The sequence below is a fragment of the Bos indicus x Bos taurus genome, chromosome 8, assembly GCF_003369695.1.
Source record: "Bos indicus x Bos taurus breed Angus x Brahman F1 hybrid chromosome 8, Bos_hybrid_MaternalHap_v2.0, whole genome shotgun sequence".
In the NCBI taxonomy this organism is placed as follows: Eukaryota; Metazoa; Chordata; class Mammalia; order Artiodactyla; family Bovidae; genus Bos; species Bos indicus x Bos taurus.
In genome coordinates, this window is record NC_040083.1 from 74,498,343 (window position 1) to 74,518,882 (window position 20,540).

Below are 20,540 nucleotides of genomic sequence, written 5' to 3' on the forward strand. Positions count from 1 at the left end.
TGCAGTCCATGGGGTCGCTAAGAGTCGGACATGACTGAGCGACTTCACTTTCACTTTTCACTTTCATACATTGGAGAAGGAAATGGCAACCCGCTCCAGTGTTCTTGCCTGGAGAATCCCAGGGACCGGGGAGCCTGGTGGGCTGCCGTCTCTGGGGTTGCACAGAGCTGAACATGACTGAAGTGACTTAGCAGCAGCAGCAGCAGTCTAGCAGGAGAGACTGGGTTCTGGCAGCACTAGGACAGTCCTGGGGTCCCAGGCCTTGCAGCCCAAGTGAGTAGCACTGCCCTGGTCTCTGACACCTCCAAGCTGCCAAGTCCAGTCCTCTGACTGTGGTGCTGGTCCCTTCTCCACCCGGCTTTGTCCCCTTCCCTGAAGGAAGGTCCCCATCAAGGGGGATATGATCCTCTGGAGGAGACAGAGTTTTGTTCAGTTGCTCAGCTGTGTCCAACTCTTTGCGACCCCATGGGCTGCCCCACACCAGGCTTCCCTGTCCATCACCATCTACTGGAGCTTGCTCAAATTCATGTCCACTGAGTCGGTGATGCCATCCAACCATCTCATCCTCTGCCATCCTATTCTCCTGCTTTCCATCTTTCACAGCATCCGGGGCTTTTCCACTAAGTCAGTCCTTCACATCAGGTGGCCAAAGTATCAGAGTTTCATTTTCAGCATCAGTCCTTCCAATTAATGTTCAGGACTGATTTCCTTTAGGGTTGACTGATTTGATCTCCTTGCAGTCCAAGGGACTCTCAAGAGTCTTCTCCAGCACCACAGTTCAAAAGCATCAATTCTTTGGCACTCAACTCTCTTTATGGTCCAGCTCTCACACCCATACATGACTACTGGAAAAACCATAGCTTTGACTAGACAGACCTTTGTTGGCAAAGTAATATCTCTGCTTTTTAATATTCTGTCTGGGTTGGTCATAGCTTTTCTTCCAAGGAGCAAGCGTCTTTTAATTTTACGGCTGCAGTCACCACCTGCAGTGATTTTGTAGCCCAAGAAAACAAAGTCTCTCACTGTTTCCATTGTTTCCCCATCTATTTGCCATGAAGTGATGGGACCGGATGCCATCATCTTAGTTTTCTGAATGTTGAGTTTTAAGCCAACTTTTTCACTCTAATCTTTCACTTTCATCAAGAGGCTCTTTAGTTCCTCTTTGCTTTGTGCCATAAGGGTGATGTCATCTGCATATCTGAGGTTATTGATATTTCTCTCTGCAATCTTGATTCCAGCTTGTGTTTCATCCAGCCCAGCATTTTGCATAATGTACTTCTGCATATAATTTAAATAAGCAGGTGAAACTATACAGCCTTGATGTACTCCTTTCCCAATTTGGAACCAGTCTGCTGTTCCATGTCGGGTTCTAACTGTTGCTTCTTGACCTGTATACAGATTTCTCAGGAGGCAGGTCAGGTGGTCTGGAAGTCCCATCTCTTCCAGAATTTTCCACAGTTTGTTGTGATCCACACAGTCAAAGGCTTTGGTGTAATCAATAAAGAAGTAGAAGTTTTTCTGGAACTCTTGCTTTTTCTATGATCCAACTCAAAGCCCTGGGGTGAGCAGGTGAATTCTTCAGTCCAACGCCATCCTCCTGAGATATGGGGCCATATGGGTGATACTATGCACAGCGATGTTGGGGGATGTGCATATTCATCCACCCATTCATTCACTCACTCGTGCAGCAAATATGGTGGAACTCTTCCTGTGGACCTCCAGGCAGTGTCCTAAGCTCTGCGATTAAGTCACAATCAAAACAAACAGAAACCCCTTTCCTTGTAAAGCTCATCTTCTAGCATCTTCTAGGGTGAACAGTCCTGGGGCAAAGTGGTATAATAGATTTGCATCCTTTGTGACATTGTCGGGCTTTGAAGTCATCTTTTCAATAACAAAGACAAACAGTAGGGTGCAGAACCTGCCTGGGAGAAGCAGGAGATGAGCCAGTTTGGGGTTAGAAGTGATTTGGGGATTCAAGATGACTGAGTCGGTAAGGGCTCCCAGAGTGGGGGATGGAAGTTGGGGGGGTAGTGAGAGCTCAGCTCTGGGCTGCACCTCTCACCTGCCAGCTGCCAGGTGTGTTCCTCCAGCTCTCTGCTCCGCTCTCCTCCGTACCAGGGGTTCCCAGGGACTCTGTGCCACGGCTCAGGGGCATGTAGCCTTTAGGGGGTCCTGGCTCTCTCAGTGCCCCCTGAAAGTGAGCTGTGAGCAGCTGTGGGGTCACAGAACAAGGAGAGGTTAATTGTGATCAGGAAAGTGGTCGGGCTTCCTCCCTGAAGTGTCAGCAGGGTGACGGCATCCCCAGCAGAGGGGACAATACGTGTAGTGACTGGAGCAAATACGGGGAACACAAGACAGGCTTGGAGGTAGAGATGCATGAGAAGGGATGATGGGAGACAGGGCTCAGCAGCGAGATGCAGGGAGGCAACCAGGGCATGTGAGCAGCAGGGAAGACCAGCCGAGGCTCCTGCCTGAGCCAAGTTCCAGCAAGACAAGTTGTGGGGCCAGGAAGGGCTGACCCACAGAAGCTGCTTGATTCTCCTCCGGAGGCTGGGGCCCTGAGGCTCTCTTCTCCTCTGCCTCTCTGTCCATCTATCCATCTGTCTGTCCCCCTGAAGTGTTATGAACCACCTCACCCTGGTCTTTGCCTCCTTCCAGGGACATTGCTGTCCGGAACATCCTGGTAGCCTCCCCTGAATGTGTGAAGCTGGGGGACTTCGGCCTTTCCCGATACATTGAGGATGAGGAGTATTACAAAGGTGAGTGGGGGTGTGTTACAGCATTGTCCCCGAAGGGCGTCCCTGAAGCCAAAATCCCCCCAAAAGGTGACTATAAGGCAAGTCTAGGCCAACAGTCTCTGGAGAGTAAGCTGCCTTTCTGGATAAGTCTGGATGGTTCTTCTCTAAGAGCTCCCATAAACCCTTGGTCCACCCACAGCCTCTGTAACCCGTCTACCAATCAAATGGATGTCCCCCGAGTCCATCAACTTCCGCCGCTTCACGACCGCCAGCGATGTCTGGATGTTTGGTGAGCAGACTCTCCATAGGGCATGGATGAGGGTTTGATTACCCCTCTGTGACCAGGATAACAGGGGGCACAAGAAGCAGAGGTCTGGACCCTCAGGTTCTGTTTTGCTGCCCCCACTGAGGAGTCCCAGAGCTGGGGAGTCAGTGGTGGATTGGGGGTGACAGGAGCTAAGGGCCAGCCTGCATTCATCTTCATGGAAAAGGCTCTTGATATGAGCATGAGCTCCCCCAGACAGCCCCAGGACTGAGGTGAGGCCACCCCGCAGGGGAGCCTCATAGGCAGAGCTGAGCTCTTCTCTGAGAAGAAGGTGCAGGGTGAGGAGAGACAAAACCCAGGTGCTGGACAGCCACTTAAAAGGCACACAGCCATGTAGATCCTCTGTCTCAGGTCTCCACAGCCTGCCCAGTACAATCTCATCATTCTTCTTCCCATTTTCCAGACAAAGAAACTGAGGCTCAGCAAGTCAGGGACTTGCTCATGATCACACAGGCAGCAAGCATTGGCTCTAGGCTTCGTATGCCAGCTTTCTGATGGAGCCATCACTCCCTCCTGGTGGTCCCAGTGAAGTTCCTTTGACGGTCTCCTTCTCCAGAACCCTAACAGCTCCATGAGGAAAGGGCCTGGGTGTGGGAGCTTAGTTCACTTACAGTCATAGGTGATTGGTCCTTTCACAGACTATCACGTGGGCAGGCCCCCCCGGGATGCTATCTATAGAGGAGAGAGGGGAACACAGGGTGGTCCCCAGCAGGCACTGAGTGTTGACCATACGGCTGTCTCTGGGGAGGATGGGCTGCCTCTCCAGGTTCAAGTCCCCTCAGCACGGGCCCTGAGCCCTCTCCTCCCGCTTGCAGCTGTGTGCATGTGGGAAATCCTGAGCTTCGGAAAGCAGCCCTTCTTCTGGTTGGAGAACAAGGATGTCATTGGGGTGCTGGAGAAGGGAGACCGGTTGCCCAAGCCTGACCTCTGCCCGCCCATTCTCTACACCCTCATGACCCGCTGCTGGGACTACGACCCCAGTGAACGACCCCGCTTCACCGAGCTCGTGTGCAGCCTCAGGTGAGCACGGAGATGGGTGTGGGGGGGAGGACTGCAAGCCCAGGGCCCCCTGAGAGCAAGTCTCCTCTTTAGCAGCACATAGAGGTTTATAGCTGTGTGTGTGTGTGCTCAGTCACTAAGTCATGTCCAACTCTTTGTGACCCCATGAACTGTAGCCCACCAGGCTCTTCTTTCCATGGGATTTCCCAGGCAAGAATACTGGAGTGGGTAGCCATTCCCTTCTCCAGTGGATCTTTCTGATTCGGATCAAACCAGGGTCTCCAGCATTACAGGCAGATTCTTTACCATTTGGGGCCACATAAAAATAGATAGGGGGCTATATTTGGCCTGTGGGCCTAGTTTGCTGGCTCCTACTTTAAGGAACCCAATGCTTAATTAACATTAAATACTACAGCTTTAAACACAGTAGGCAACTTGTGGGCATTCTTTTAGAAAATCATCCCCAGAAACTGCCACATGGGAAGGCATCACAGGAGAGGCTGGGAATCCCAGGTCCAGGCAATGGGAATCTTTGAAAAAAATTTACACAGTGTGAGAGCTGGGAGTTAAGTTTTGTTGCGAGCAAAATGAGGTCTGCAGCCTGGGAGACAACATTTCAAATAGTTTTGAGAAACTGTTCGGAAGAGGTGAAGGGGGAGCCAGCTTATACAGAAGTTTTGCAACAAAGGGCAGGTTGTCTGAACAGCAAACAATTATTGTTAATTAAAGAAAACCAGATACCCAAGTTAAAGAATTGAGTGCTTTTCTATGTATGGGAAGATGCAAGAGTCTGGGCTCACTGGAATCATTCCTTTGATATGCATCTCAGCTCTCTGGGGCCAGTATCCTGTGTTTTCACATCCTGAGTTTCCTCAGGGCTCACCGTAGGGAGTGGCTGCAGGTTGATGGCTCCTAGATGGCAGGTTTTCTTTCCTTCCTGAGTTCCCTCAGGGCTCACCAGCTCACTATCCTTGGTGGAGACAATTGCTGATGACTGTGACATCCTTGTTTACTGATATGGCAGGAAATATGCATTTCTCAGAATGATAATGCATTTGTTTATAGGTAGGGCTCTATAAACAAGCCGTATCATGACTTTTTGTATTGCACACAATAGAATGCATATAAATCTGAAAATATGGTACCAAATATTATATGTTTTGTAGTACTATTTAGGGCTTCTCTAAACAGTGGCTCAGATGATAAAGAATCCACCTGCAATGCAGGAGACCTGGGTTCCATCCCTGGATTGGGAAGATCCCCTGGAGGAGGGCATGGCAACCCACTCCAGTATTCTTGCCTAGAGAATCCCCATGGACAGAGGAGCCTAGTCAGGGGCTATAGTCCTTGGGGTCGCAAAGAGTTGGACATGACTGAGCAACTAAGCACAGCACAGTACTGTTTAAAATGATTAAACAAGGCAATTTAAGTGATACAGACAAACTTGAACACTGCGTGAAGTGGCCATCTCCATTTCCAAGGGCCAGAGCAATGGCAAATGGGAGTGGAAGGTAGGACACTTTTATAGGATAAAGAATAAGGAACAAAGAAGAGATAATTAGAGAATGAATAGGGAATAGGAAACAAGTGTAAAGCTGAATGGGCTTCCCTAGTGTCTGAGATGATAAAAAAAAAATCTGCCTGTAATGCAGGAGACCTGAGTTTAGTCCCTGGGTTGGGAAGATCCCCTGGAGGAGGACATGGCAACCCACTCCAGCATTCTTGCCTGGAGACTCTGCATGAACAGAGGAGTGTGGCAGGCTGCAGTCCATGGGGTTGCAAAGAGTCAGACACTACTGAGCAACTAAGCACATAAAGCTGAATTGGCATTTGGATTGGTATTTGGGTTGGCGTTTGGGATGCTACTTTGATTCTGATAAAGCATAGCATTTAGAAGGACGCAAAAGTTATCTGCATTTTGACCTGCTGATGTGACCCCCCTGGGCAGGAGCGGTTCCATCTTGGGCCTAGAAATATATTTCAACAACGCATAATCCCTGTCTGCAGACAATGCTTGGTACACTTGTGGATTCATGGACCCTCTGCCTTTATTCGAGTCCTTGGAGGTGTGTGATTCCCAGGTTGGGAACCACTGTTGGGTAAAAGAAAAAAAAGGCAAGAAGCGTGCATTCAACTAACCTGGGAGGAAATCCATGGCCCTTTCCTATGAGCACATATCAGGAATATATGTGTACCCTTTCCCATTAGCACACAACAGGAATGCGTAGGTTGGGGCAGCTGCAGGGTCCATGGTGCTGTGGCCTGTCTCCTAGGGATCTCCCCAGTGCCGTCTGCAAAGGACGTCGGAGAAGACTTGGGAGTAGGATCCCGGCTGCAGTGGAACACAGAGGGGAGCCCCCAGGAGTGTATCTGACCTTGTTTCTGTCTCCTTATCTGACCTGACTTCCTGGCAGTGACATTTACCAGATGGAGAAGGACATCGCCTTAGAGCAGGAGAGGAATGCTCGCTACCGACCTCCCAAAATCTTAGAGCCCACAGCCTTCCAGGAACCCCCACCCAAGGTGAGCCAAGCCCCGAACTCATTGGCCCCAGTGGCCCCATGAATCACAGCAGAGCGGGGACCCTGTCCAACCCCTCCCAGATCTGACTGTGCAGCTCCCCTTACAGTGGTGGTCAGATGGGCCCCTGCGTCTTCTCAGCCCTTCCACCCAACCATCCATCAGCCCTGAGGCAGCCCCCATCAGTCACCTCGGCAGATGGAACCTGAGACAGCCAGAGAGCAGGCACCTTGTGGGGCTGCTGGAGCAGGCAGTCACCCTGGAAACATTTCCCTCGGGAGACAGTAGCACTTTCCCTTTTGGTGTTTTTAGGGACAAATTAGATTCCCCTGAAGGTACGTGATGGGGAGCCCTGAAGTCCAGCCTGTGATGTCCATGGCATCTCTGGGTGCAGGAGCCAGTGCCCTTCTGCCCCACTGTTAGATGGGTGGGACCACGTCTGTAGAAGTCAGCTTGGGCTGCCATACGATATACTACAGGCTGGGCAGCTTACACACAGACAGCATGGAGGCTGGGAAATCCAAGATCAAGGTGTCTGGTGAGGACTCTCTTCCTGGATGGCAGATGTGCCCTTCTCACATGTCCTCACATGGTGGGGAGAGTGAGCTCTGGTGTCTGTTATTGTTATTAATATGACTGCATGCTAAGTCGCTTCAGTCATGTCTGATTCTTTGCCACTCCATGGACTGTAGCCTGCAGGGATCCTCTGTCCATAGGATTCTCCAGGCAAGAATACCGGAGTGGGTTGCCATGGCCTCCTCTAGGGGATTTTCCCTACCCAGGGATTGAACCCACATCTCTTATTCTCCTGTATAGGCAGGCGGGTTCTTTACCACCACCTGGGAAGTTCATTAATGCTACTACTAATAAGAATCATAGGAGTCCTACCCTTGTTACCTCATCTGATCCTAATTACCTCCCAAAGGCCCCACCTCAAAACACCATCACCCTGGGGGTTAAGACTTCAACATATGAATGGGGTGTGTGGGGTGGGGTGGAGGAACAAACATTCAGTTCATAACAAAGCCCTGTGGGTGCTGGGCCTCTTTTCGAGGTCCCCCTGATCTGCTGTGCCCTGCACCTTCCTGCAGTCAGGCCCAGCTCAGGTTTCATCACCTCCAGGAAGCTGCTGTGGACGCCTGGGCCTCCATGACTCACCTCTGGATGTCTGCAGCTCCCGATTACTGATTTGGCAAACTCTGCACATCCAAGGTTCACATACTGTTGAAGCCTAGCTTGAAGGATTTTGAGCATTACCTTGCTAGCTTGTGAAATGAGTGCAATTGTGCGATAGTTTGAACATTCTTTGACACAGCCATTCTTTGGGATCTTTTCCAGTCCTATGGACACTGCTGAGTTTTCCAAATTTGCTGGCATATTGAATGCAGCACTTTAACAGCATCATCTTTTAGGATTTGAAATAACTCAGCTGGAATTTCATCACCTCCACTAGCTTTGTTCATAGTAATGCTTCCTAAGCCATAGTTGACTTCACACTCCAGGATGCCTGGCACATGCAGAGAGGCTACACAGAGACTGGTAATGCCTCCAGTTAGCAGTGACCTCCAGAAGGGCAGAGAAAACTGGCCTCTTAGTACCGTCATATCACTCAGCAGTAATAGATGCACAGTTAGTGGACATGAATGATTTTAACGATTACTCTGTCCCTCGTCTTCATCACCCTGAACAAGCCTGACCCGACTCCTACCTGGTATTCCCCTTGGTGAGCTGTGCTCCCTCAACAGGACAGAATGAGGGACTGACTCATCTCCATATTCTCTCTGCAGCCCAGCCGACCCAAGTACAGACCCCCTCCACAAACCAACCTTCTGGCACCCAAGCTGCAATTCCAGGTAAACACGTAATTGGAGGGCTGGGGAAGTGCAGGCCTCATCTCTGTCCTTCCTGAACTTCCATCCTCGTGCCTTAGCAGAGCAGCAGTCCTATCTGCTCAGGCAATGGAGACAGTTCTTCCTGAGTACCCAGAAAAGAACTCGAACTCAAAGTGCCCAGAGATCAAAGAATCTAATTGAACCTCTACCAGGTTGTCCTCAGTTAAGACGACTTCAACCCACATCTGTCTGTCCACAGTATTGGCTGCTGCGTGCGCCTGCCTGCAGCTAATTCTGTATTCCTGGTCTCCCCAACCCTGAGCAGAGCCTCTGAAAAGGAATCCAGGCAGCTGGGGACCGGTGATGTTCCCCAGAGAATGGAGCTGCTCACTGGGGCTCCTTGCAGGGGCCCTGCTGAGAACCTCGGTAGCTGGTGGAGAGAAAGCAGGGTTCCCCCTGTGCTTCCCCGCCCCCACTTCCATGGTTACCAACCACAGGACCTGCCCAAGCTGTTGGTCCCTCTCGGGATGTCTCTGTCCTGTGTCCCTCTGTTGCATCTAAGTCAGAAGGAGCCAGGGGCCCTCTCTCTTTTCTTCCTTTCTATCCCTTAGCTCAGAGTCCCTCCTTAAAAAATGCAAACAGTGTCTTTTATTTGGTGCTCCTTCATTTGGTGTTCTGTGGTCAAGGAAATGCTCCTGAGCCAAAACAAGCCTGCTACTGCTAAGTCACTTCAGTTGTGTCCGACTCTGTGCGACCCCATAGACGGCAGCCCACCAGGCCTCACCGTCCCTGGGATTCTCCAGGCAAGAACACTGGAGTGGGTTGCCATTTCCTCCTCCAATGCATGAAAGTGAAAAATGAAAGTGAAGTTGCCCAGTCGTGTCCGACTCCCAGCGACCCCATGGACTGCAGCCCACCAGGCTCCTCCATCCATGGGATTTTCCAGGCAAGAACACTGGAGTGGGTTGCCATTGCCTTCTGCAAAACAAGCCTAACCAGGAACAAACAGACGAACCCTCTTCATATGAAAAAAAGAAAAAGAAAACAAACCTCAAGGCAGAAGACAGGAACGATATCCCTAGAAAGCAACATACCCCTTTGTGATGTTTAAAATAGTGGGTTTTTTTTTTTTAAGATTTTTTTTTTATGTGAACCATTTAAAAAGTTTTTGTCAAATTTGTTACAATATTGCTTCTATTTTTTATGTTTTGATTTTTGGGCCATGAGGCATGTGGGATCTTAGCTCCCTGACAGGGATTGAGCCCAAACCCCCTGTGTTGGAAGGTGAAGTCTTAACCATGGGACTGCCTGTGAAGTCCCAAAATAGTGGGTTTTAAAAATGTGTGTGTGTGTATATATATAGACTTCCATGTGGGCTCAGTGGTAAAGAATCTGCCTGCAATTCAGGAGATGTGTGTTTGATTCCTGGATCAGGAAGATACCGGGAGGAGGAAATAGCAACCCACTCCAGTATTCTTGCCTGGGAAATCCCAGGGATAGAGGAGCCTGGTGGGCTACAGTCCATGGGAGTTACAAAAGAGTCAGACATGACTTAGCAACTAAACCACAACAACATATATATACATACATATGTTGTTTGTTTTAGTTGCTCAGTCATGTCCAACTTTTTTGCATCCTGATGGACTGTAGCCCACTGGGCTCCTCTGTCCTTGGGATTTCCCAGGCAAGAATACCGGAGTGAGTTATCATTTCCTTCTCCAAGGGATCTTCCCAACCCCGGGATCAAACCCATGTCTCCTGCATTGTAGGGAAATTCTTTACCACTGAGCCATCAGGGAAGCCCATACACACATATACTTGTGGTTTAACAGTATCTGTTCATTTCTAACAACAATGATGACTTTTCCCTGAAGAGTCCTGAAGGAGGACATGTAGTCAGTAGGTCAGTGCCACACGTGGACCCATGGTATGCACAGCATCACGGGAACGGTTGTTAGATGAAAGAACAGCCATCACGTCTGTGCTGACTTCTAGCCAAGAGCTATGTATGTCGCTCTGCCACGTCTCCCAAACAGTACCAGTGAAATGCCCACACTTTGTTCTTTATAAGCTCCTGGATCGTAAGTCCCTTTTCTCCCATGGAGCTCTTGTATCGTTTCTCTGTGCTCGTGTTCGTAGCAGCTAACTGTCCACCTTGTTGCCTTGTCCCCGTGCCTGGTGCTCCTCTGCTTCTCCTGAATAGGTCCCTGAGGGTCTGTGTGCCAGCTCACCCACGCTCACCAGCCCTATGGAGTATCCATCTCCCGTAAACTCGCTGCACACCCCACCTCTCCATCGGCACAATGTCTTCAAGCGCCACAGCATGCGGGTAAGACGACTCTGCATGCTGGGTCCCGGCCAGGACAAGGAAGCTGCTGGAGGGAGGTGCCTGGGATACTGGGAACCCTGCATCCTCAGGCTCAGGAGATGCCCTCCCTGCACCAGTCAGCCACAGAGGGGCTCTGTGCCTCCTGCACCTCTACAAGCAGCAGAGTTTGAGGGCCAAGCCAGGCACTGCCCTTGAGACTCCAGCTGGACCCAGACCTGCCCCATCCCTACTCTGATGCTGTGGCAAAGATGTAAAACCACCCCCTTCCCTCAGCCCTGGTGATAGTGTGAAAGCTCATGAGCAGAGGGCAAGGAAGCCTGATGGTGCCAGAAAGTAAAAGATTCTAGAGGTCTTGCTCCGCTCTGCCCTTCCTCCTGCCTGATTGTTGTGACTGTTCAATTTCTCCTCGGTCAAAGAAAAGTCTGCCTTGTGGTTGCCAGTCCTGCTGCTTTGCAAAAGTTGCTGCTATATGAGAACAAACTTGGGGACTAGCATAGGGCTAAGCCACACCCTCCCCAGTCACCTCTTTGTTGTCAACTACCAATGAAGCCTTGAGTATTTCATTGTCGGTCACTCAGTCAGTCACTCATGTCTAACTCTTTGCAACCACGTGGACTGTAGCCCTCCAGGCTCCTCTGTCCATGGGATTCTCCAGGCAAGAATACTGGAGTGACTTTCCATTTCCTCCTCCAGAGGATCTTCCTGACCCAGGGATTGAACCTGAGTCTCCTGCATTGACAGGTGGATTTTTACCACTGCACACCTGGGAACTAGCTTCTAATTGTCAGATCTCCTTTTAAAAAAAAAAAAGTGCACCTTTGCTTGTCCACTCGTTACTTGTCACCATCCATCTTCTCCTCCTTCAAAACAAATGGGCCCCATGGTCAGTTGCCATGAGCATTTGATATATTTTATTGAACTGAGTCTTGATATGTGATATAACAGACTAAACCCCTTATTACTTTAGCTCTAACTCTGTAACCATGCATCATATTTCAGACTCGGGTATATAGGACTCTAAAAATTGGGGGAGACTACATTTCTATTACAATAGATTTACAAAAATGTAGGAAAGTATGTTGAGATATCCTTGCTGTTTTTCTTAATTTAGTAAAACTTTGAAATGATTAAGATAACTTAGAATTCAAGGCAGTGAGAGCTTAGTGGAATAAGTTTTCCCTTGACCTAGCTCATTTTTCTTTTTTACATTAGTTTTACCCAGACACGACTGAGCGACTGAACTGAACTGAACTGAACTGAACCAATTTATGTCTTAGCATATACTCAACAATAATAAAACTGCATCTGTAAGCATGCACTATCTTTTAGGCAGTGCTCAACTTCTCTCTCCTGCCCTTAACTCTTTATTCATAATTAATTGGGTTTTAGTGAGTTTGGCTTTAAAATGTGCCCTTTCAGAAAGAAGGTGTTTTGCACATTTGAGGGTTGGCACTGCCTTTGTCTAACCCCTGATTCACCATAAGGACTTTGTTCCCTTCCATAAAGACAAACTGTGCAGCAGGAAAAATGGCCTTTTGTGTCAGGGGTTTAGATGTACTTGCCATAGGAAAGCCTACCTAAAAGAACATAATAAGCATTTCTTAAAATAAGCAAAAAAGAAAAAAGTTAAAAATATAAACTCCATTTTATGGTATGCATCAAAAACACCAAGAAAGCCTCTTCCAGGTAGAATGCTGACAAGGTATAATAGACTCCCTGCAAAGCATTTGAAAGCATTTAACAAAAATCAGAGATGGTTTTCCCACAAAAACAACTTTTCTAGTGACTAACTCTACTGCCTGACTCATCTGAGAATCTGTGGGATTCGATTCCAGAGTCAGGATGGCAGCAGTCTCCCTCTTGAAGACCTCACAATTGAGGTTTAAAATAACAGTTCAGTAAACAGCACCTTTTTTTTTAAGGGACACTTTGCCAGGTGCTGTCCTAGGTGCTGAAGGGAGAATTGCCTTCAGTGAACTTAACATCGGAGGAAGGAACAGGGCAGATGGTTGCCTGTAATGTAAATCAGAGAGCTGTGAGTAGCACACAGAGGTACAGCCAAAGTGCAGCAGAAGTTCAGAGAGTAAAACAACTCTTTCCAGCTTCTTTTTTTTTTTTTTTTTTTTTTGCAGTTGGGCCTCAATGGATGGGAAAAATTAGAAGGATCCCAGGGGATGAGGAAGGCAGAAGCATGAGTTGGGGCCCAGATTGAATGATGGGAAAACTTAGGATGAGTGCAGGAGCTGTTTAGTTACAATAGAAATAGGCCTGGCAGGATGAAGAGTCAATTCCTGGAAGGGGTCACAGCTTATCAGAGTCTTTTTAAAACACCCCAAGGGTCTAATTCCTCTTAAAAATGACCAGCAGTGTAAGCATCCATTGCCTGATAAAAATTCTTGAAGTATATTTTGGACAGTAAGCCCTAAAGAGATCCAGTTTTTTTTTTTTTTAATCTCATTTGCTTCTTGAGTTTTATTAGAAAATTGGAAGACATAGGAATACATCCACCAATATATGTTAAAATATTTGGTCAGATGGTGATCAAGCCTGGGGCATACTAGACATTCGAGTGGTAGGAATCTTCTTTGGCAATTTCAAAACTACAAAGTGTTCTCCTGAGTCTGGAAACTCTTCCTGTCAGTATCTACTCTAGTCTTCCTCAGTCCATACATTTTCCTTACCTGGAGATTCCTAATGCCATATTCAGAACGTTTGACACTGAGTTCCTATTTGTCATGATTCGTCAATAGCCTGATATAGACACACCATTGTGTTTGCACGTGCTGGCATTTAACTGAGGATATTTACAGCCTTAAAATCCTTTCATTTGGGGGGCATAAGCCTTTATGAAGTAAATCTTATGTATTTTATCAATCCTATGATGATAAAATAGTCTTGTTCTGAGATTTGCTTTTATTTGTTAATTGGGATAGGTATAGTTGCTTTACAATGTTGTACAATGAAGTGAATCGGCTACACTATACATATATCCCCTCCTTCTTGGACCTCCCCACCCCATCCTACCCTGCAGGCCATCACAGAGCACTGAACCAAGCTCCCTGTGCTGTGCAGCAGCTTCTCACTAGTTATCTGGTTTTCACATGGCAGTGCACATCCGTCAGTCCCAATCTCCCAACTCATCCCACCCTCCTCCCGCACACCATGTCCACAGGTTAGTTTAAAATAAGGTCTAACTCAGTAAGTCAACTCTGGGTGGACATTTGGTAATGTGTGGAGTCATTTTTGTTACAACAAGGGAGGTGCTGTAAGCGTCTAGTGAGTGGGGTTGCTGTAAGCATCCTACAGGTTACAGGAAATCTTTCCCCAGTAAGGAATCATCTGGCCCCAATGTTAATAGTGCTAAGGCTGAGAAACCCCAGTCTGCAATTGGTTCCATAGCCTCATGAAAACAGGAAGGACACTGCGTATTTAACCATCACTGCCTTCCCAGCCCAGCATGGCCCAACCCTGTCCCTGCCACATAATAGTTGCTCAATAAACAGTCATTGACTAGTGTAATGAACAAGGACTATTTCAGCAAGACATCTTATGAGGAGAAGTATTGTTAGAAATTGAGAGCAGTTATTGTAGCCGACAGCCTAGGAAAAACACACCACTGTCACTATTTTCAAACTGTGCTGCTTAGAGACTTTAGTGGGGATAATCTTTTTTAGAGGCTTGGCAGAGATTATGGCTTGTTAAAGTAGACTGAGGATCATTTTTAGCATTTTATGTAAGTGACTTGTATGTAAACGGGCCACTTCAAAGAAAGGGATCTGAGCAGCCTGCGGACCTCAACGTCATAGAAAGGTCACCTGCCCCCAGCAAAGGTCACCCCAGGCTTTACACAATCAAAAGAATGCTGGTAACACTCGTTATGTCCAGGAGACCCAGGTAATCTTGTGCAGCAGAAAAAAGCAAGCCAGTTTAAAGGGACTGAGCAGATATTTATATAAATGAAACCCTGGGGAAGATTGAGGGAAGAGAAATAATAGGAAAGGGAAACATGCAGGGAGAAATAACAGGGAGAACTATGAATAGGTCCAAAGCCCCACAAATGAGTTGAAATGGGGTTAGATTAATAAAACTCAGGAGAGGAACCACTTATTGCATATCCATAGATCCTTATTTCTTTAAATTTTGTGCTTCACTTTATCTCTTAGCTCATGCATCTCTTTTAACCTTTGGTGCCTTTGGTGACATAACCCAGGTTAGTTTCTTAATCAAGAGAATGATGCAGAAAGATTCTTTACCTTCTGAGCCACAGAAAGTGAAAGTGAAGTCACTCAGTCATGTCGGACTCTTTGTGACCCCATGGACTGTAGCCTACCAGGTTCCTCCATCCATGGAATTTTCCAGGCAAGAGTACTGGAATGGGTTGCCATTTCCTCTTCCAGAAGATCATCCCAACCCAGGGATCGAACCCAGGTCCCCCGCACTGCAGGCAGACACTTTACTGTCTGAGCCATCCATAACTAGGATGGGGAAGCCCAAATAACAAGTATCTTTTGATAAAAAGGCACGATCAGATGGGTGCACACTCGTGCTCCTTCTCTCAGGCTCCACCCTTCAGTGGACAGCTTTGGGGGACCACACACCACTGCTCCTTGAAGCTTCCAGACCTGCCATCTCGGTTTTAGCTAAGCACTCAAGGCCTCCCAGAGGGCTGGCTTTGCATTCCTAAGTGTAAATTCAGTGACTGCAGCCATGACACATACCAACTGAGAAAATAATATTAGGACAGTCACTTGAAAATAAAATGGTACTAACGGATCACATGACGATTTGAAACCAGTACCTGTTAAACTCTATGCCCTGCGATTCAGCATTTCACAGACACACTGCATGTGACTGGGGTTGATGGAGCCAACAGTAATAACCATCTGCATAGATGGCTGCAGATCTGAGGCCAGTGAGGCCAAGGCGTGTGGCTCCCACAAGGCTCTCCAGAGGACTGTCCTCCCTGGGTCCGGAGACTGGGCTGACTGTGTCCTCTGCTGTGCTCCCAGGAGGAGGACTTCGTCCGGCCCAGCAGCCGGGAGGAGGCCCAGCAGCTGTGGGAGGCCGAGAGGCTCAAGATGCGTCAACTCCTGGACAAGCAGCAGAAGCAGATGGTGGAAGATTACCAGTGGCTGAGGCAGGAGGAGAAAGCCCTGGTGAGGAGAAAGCCCAGCAAGGGGAGGGAGAGGACATGCCCCGACACCACTGCTGGACACCTTCTGTTTTTAAATAATTTTACTTATTTTTTTTATTTTTGGCTGTGCTGGGTCTTCGTTTCTGCACACGGGCCTTTCTCTAGTTGTGGCAAGCTACTCTACATTTGCAATGCCCAGTCTTTTCATGGCAGTGGCTTCTCTTGTTGCAGAGCACAAGCTTTTGGGAGCTTGGGCTTCAGTAGTTGCGGCTCACAGGCTCTAGAGCACAACCTCAGTAGTTGTGGTGCATGGGCTTAGTTGCTCCGCAGCATGTGGAATCCTCCAAGACCAGGGATCAAACCGGTGTCTCCTGCATTGGCAGGTGGACTCTCTACTGCTGAGCCAGCCGGGAAGCCCCTGAACGCGTTCTGATAACCGTGCTCCCCTGGGAGAGATCCATGCCATCTTGTCCCCTTTCGGCTCCCCACCTGGCTGGAGTGAACTGCTCTCCAGGCATCCTTGGAGTTTTTGGTTATAGAATCCTAAGTCCTCTGATTTATTTTCCCCCTCTGCAGGACCCCATGGTTTACATGAACGACAAGTCCCCGTTGGTGAGTCACCGGGAGAGCACTCTACCTGGAGGGAGGGCTTGTAGGGTAGTTAGTGGGACCTCCGACTCCACACCTGCCCACCTCGCCCTCTCTGCCTCTCACCACGAGAGCACCTTTTTCCATTTCACTCTGATCTTGGAGTCTCCTTGCTGAGCTCACACTTGATCTGTACTCTTAGCGCCACCCCGCTCTGGCACAAGCCGCCCCCTCCCCAAGTCACTTCCAGTCAGGGAGTCCCCAGGTTCCCCTGCCTCTATGACCTCCAAACCTCTCAGACACTCAAGGGGGACGGGAACAAGCTAAGGGGGGATGTGGATGGCCCCCAGAGCTGCACCAGTGACCTCTTCTCTTTCCTTCCTTCCAGACCCCAGAGAAGGAGGCCGGCTACAGTAAGTGAGCACCCTTCCTCTTGGCAGGAATGTCCCCGGGCGTGGCATCTTGTGTGCAGCCGCCTTCCCTGCCCCTTGCAGAGAGCAAACGGAGTGTATTTGCCATAGAAAGAAACATCTGTCCTGAGTTCAGAGTGTGCAGAGAGGCCCAGTTTGGGAGTCAATATACACCACCTCCTATCCTCCACCTCCAGCCTGTGCTCCGACTGCTGCCTCCCACCCCTCTCGCGTCATGGCTCCTGTTCCCGCCTCTCTGCTGCTGCATTTATGTGGAGGACTTGGTGATCCTTCCTGTCTCCCACCCACTCTATCGGAAGCTCTAAAGTAGCGCCATGGCATCTCTCCCAAGTGACTCTTCTCTTCCCTCGGCCCCAGGAAGGGAAGAAAGAAAGAGGGAGGGGCCAGCTGAACGGAAGCAAGAAGAGGGCGGGGCCAACTGACTTTCCCACCCACCCCTGCCCCTCCCCAGGGTCTTTCCAGGAGCCTCCCTGAAAGGCAGGGAGGGAGTGTTACCTGGCAGGATCTTTGGCCTTTCCCAATTAACAGAAACTGACTAGAGGCCTGACAGGAAATTTAAGCAAAGTTTATTGGGGCTCCTGCACTGCAGGCTGCAGGAGGAAGTGAAAACAGGCTCCCTTGCTTGCTCCCAGAGGCAGGGGCGAGTTCATTCCTTATTATGGGGTGTGGATAGGAGTGGCTTAGGTGGTTTGCCCACCCCTCTGTGATGGTGCGTGCAGTGGGGCATGCAGGAGTACCCTGCTTTTGCTCCCAACACCCAGTTTTTTGCTCCTGGCTCTTCAGAAATGGTTCTTGGGTTTTATTTTGGGTTTCTTTTTTGTCTTTTTTGTATCTTTTGGTCCAGAATTTGCCCCAACTGCGGCATGCACACAGCTATTTTTAGTCCCATATCATTTCTTTGTATTGTCCTGGTGCAAACTTTGCTGCAAAGGTTCCCAGATCCCAGTCCTGCAGTGAGCCAGGCTCTTCATCACCATCCTAGGGGAATGAGGCTGATGATGATGGTGATGGTGACCATGGCAGCCACCAAAGACAATGACAAGCACTGGCCCAAGTTGCTTTAAAATGTCAGTTTAAACCCCACAGCAGTCCTTCCTATGCAATAGGTACAATGTATCATCATGCCCATTTTACAAACGACATGAAACATACACAGGAAGGGCAAGTGACTTACACAATGTCACACAGCTAGTGATTGCTGCAGCTGCTGCTAAGTCGCTTCAGTCGTGTCTGACTCTATGCAACCCCATAGACAGCAGCCCACCAGGCTCCCCCGTCCCTGGGATTCTCCAGGCAAGAACACTGGAGTGGGTTGCCATTTCCTTCTCCAATGCATGAAATTGAAAAGTGAAAGTGAAGTCGCTCAGTCTTTTCCGCCTCTTAGCGACCCCGTAGACTGTAGCCCACCAGGCTCCTCCGCCCATGGGATTTCCCAGGCAAGAGTACTGGAGTGGGATGCCATTGCCTTCTCCACAGCTAGTGATTAGCAGGGCCTAGATTTGAGCCCAGGCATCTGGCTCCTGCAGGGCCCTTCTAAGTGAACCCTCCTACTTGACAGATGAAACTTAAGGCCCGGGGCCTGTCAGTGAGCTGCCCTAGTCTCGCCCCACTCTGGGGGAAGAGTTGAAAGTGGAATCAGGGCTTCTGACTGTTGCTCCAAGCAGTCCCACACGGCCTGTGTGTCTTTGTTCATCAGAGTGGCCAGAGAACAGCATGCTTCTAGCAGTTCACTTCCTTGACCCCCAGATGGACAAAGCAGACAATAGGGAAGCTTCACAAATCTACCACACCGGTGGCTGTTGCACCCACTGGGTGAGGCTCCAGGGTCACCTGCTGCCTTCAGAGCAGGTTTCTCCCTCATGACAATCAAGGTCAGCGTCTCAGGCCCTGGTATACTGGAACACCCACTGCCATCACTCCATCTCCACCAGGACTATGGCTTTTTCTGTCTTTGAAATGGACATAGTGCCTATCCCTGCATACAGAGGATCAGGGAGACCAGAGGTGACTTTCCATTGTCCTGGGTTTCAGGTCCCATTTCCCTGGGGTCTCCTGGTAATAGTGGAGAAGGGCTGGGCTTGGTCATCAGCACCTATGAAGGGAGGGGTCAGGGTGCTGAGGACATCCCCTACTCATTGTCCCTTCCCTTTGCAGCGGAGTTCACAGCCCCCCCGCAGAAACCACCACGGCTCGGCGCACAGGTATGTGCTGGCTCTGCTGAAGCTGGTAATGGATTGGAATCAGGGCCCCACAAGACTCAAGGCCTGGACTGCAAAGACTGCAGAGGCCCACAGAAAGAATCGAGTCCTGTATCCTCATTATATAGCTGAGGCCCAGAGAAGGCAAGTGCCTTCTCAGCTAATTAAAGCCACACAGCTAATTCATTAAAAAAAAAAAAAAAAGCAGGGGTAAAACCAGCCCCGACCCTGACCTGGAGGAAAGCTCACCTGTCCCAAGGAGCAGGAGATGTGGACCCCCATTGGCTCCCTGAACCCTCGTGTTCTGGGGTAGCTGCTGCTTTCTTCACTCTGGAGCAGCAGTTCTCAGCCTTGGAAGCCCATGAGAATCCTCTGAGAGCTTTGACAGTGCCTGGCCCCCACGCCCAGGTGATGGTTCAGTTGCTTTGCTGTCCACCAGCACTTTTTTAAGACACCCAGGCAGACTCTCACATAAGAACCATTGCCCCAGAAGCAAAAGGGAAGGAGGCCCCCCAGGACCAGGCACTATTACTTCAGAGAAACGTCTTGGTGGCTGAGTTGGCACCACTAGTGCATGCCCAGGAAAGAACAGTGTGTCCCTCTGACTCGCCACCCTCCCCTCCGGCCACCTGCTTCTCCTCCTCCTCTCCCCGCCACAGTCCATCCAGCCCACAGCCAACCTGGATCGGACCGACGACCTGGTGTACCTCAACGTCATGGAGCTGGTGCGGGCCGTGCTGGATCTCAAGAATGAGCTCTGCCAGCTGCCTCCCGAGGGCTACGTGGTGGTGGTGAAGGTGAGAGCCAGGGAGGAGCCGTGGACTGAGGGGATGGAGACCACTCAGCCCATCCCTGGAAGGACATGGGAGGGGCTGAGCTTCCCAGTCTGCCCAATTAGACACCATTAGAGCAAGGCTGTCAAAGAGAAGTTAGTTCCAGGTAGCCTCGGAAGGCAGGCACCATTCCAGGAGGGCTCTTCTCAAGGGAAACGTGGCTTTCTCAAAAAGCAAAGGGTGGGACTTCCCTGGCAGTCCAGTGGTTAAGACTTCACCTTCCAGTACAGGGAATGCAGGTTCAATCCCTGGTCGGGGAGCTAAGATTCCCACATGCCTTGGGACCAAAAAAACCAAAACATAAAACAGAAGTAATGTTGTAACAAATTCAATAAAGACTTTAAAAAAAAAGGCAAAGGGTGACAGCCACCCACCCCTCTCTCTCCCAGAATGTGGGCCTGACCCTGCGGAAGCTCATCGGCAGCGTGGATGACCTCCTGCCCTCCTTGCCGTCGTCTTCACGGACAGAGGTGAGTGTCTCGGTGTCATCCACTGTCCCTTGCCCCCTTATCCTGCTCCAGGTGTGTTTCAACAGGAGACCCAGAAGGGCCACCTGGGCAGCCCCATCTCCTCTGTGAGACTTCAGCAGGTGGCTCTGCACTGTATATCCTTG

At 49.5% G+C, this 20,540-nt stretch overlaps 1 protein-coding gene across 7 annotated transcripts in view; it reads left to right on the forward strand.

Moving 5' to 3' along the window:
• PTK2B (protein tyrosine kinase 2 beta) overlaps positions 1-20,540 on the forward strand; it is a 139,158-nt gene that overhangs the window by 115,673 nt on the left and 2,945 nt on the right. For 5 of the 7 annotated variants that reach the window (XM_027549973.1, XM_027549979.1, XM_027549975.1 and 2 more), the window contains 12 exons: positions 2,659-2,759; positions 2,938-3,027; positions 3,879-4,083; positions 6,477-6,585; positions 8,370-8,435; positions 10,618-10,743; positions 15,753-15,899; positions 16,454-16,489; positions 16,854-16,878; positions 19,051-19,097; positions 19,754-19,891; positions 20,317-20,397. In XM_027549973.1, coding sequence (XP_027405774.1) covers positions 2,659-2,759; positions 2,938-3,027; positions 3,879-4,083; positions 6,477-6,585; positions 8,370-8,435; positions 10,618-10,743; positions 15,753-15,899; positions 16,454-16,489; positions 16,854-16,878; positions 19,051-19,097; positions 19,754-19,891; positions 20,317-20,397 — 1,171 coding nt within the window. The remainder of the gene's footprint in view (positions 1-2,658; positions 2,760-2,937; positions 3,028-3,878; positions 4,084-6,476; positions 6,586-8,369; positions 8,436-10,617; positions 10,744-15,752; positions 15,900-16,453; positions 16,490-16,853; positions 16,879-19,050; positions 19,098-19,753; positions 19,892-20,316; positions 20,398-20,540) is intronic. The other 2 variants (XM_027549977.1, XM_027549978.1) reach the window with 1 other exon arrangement.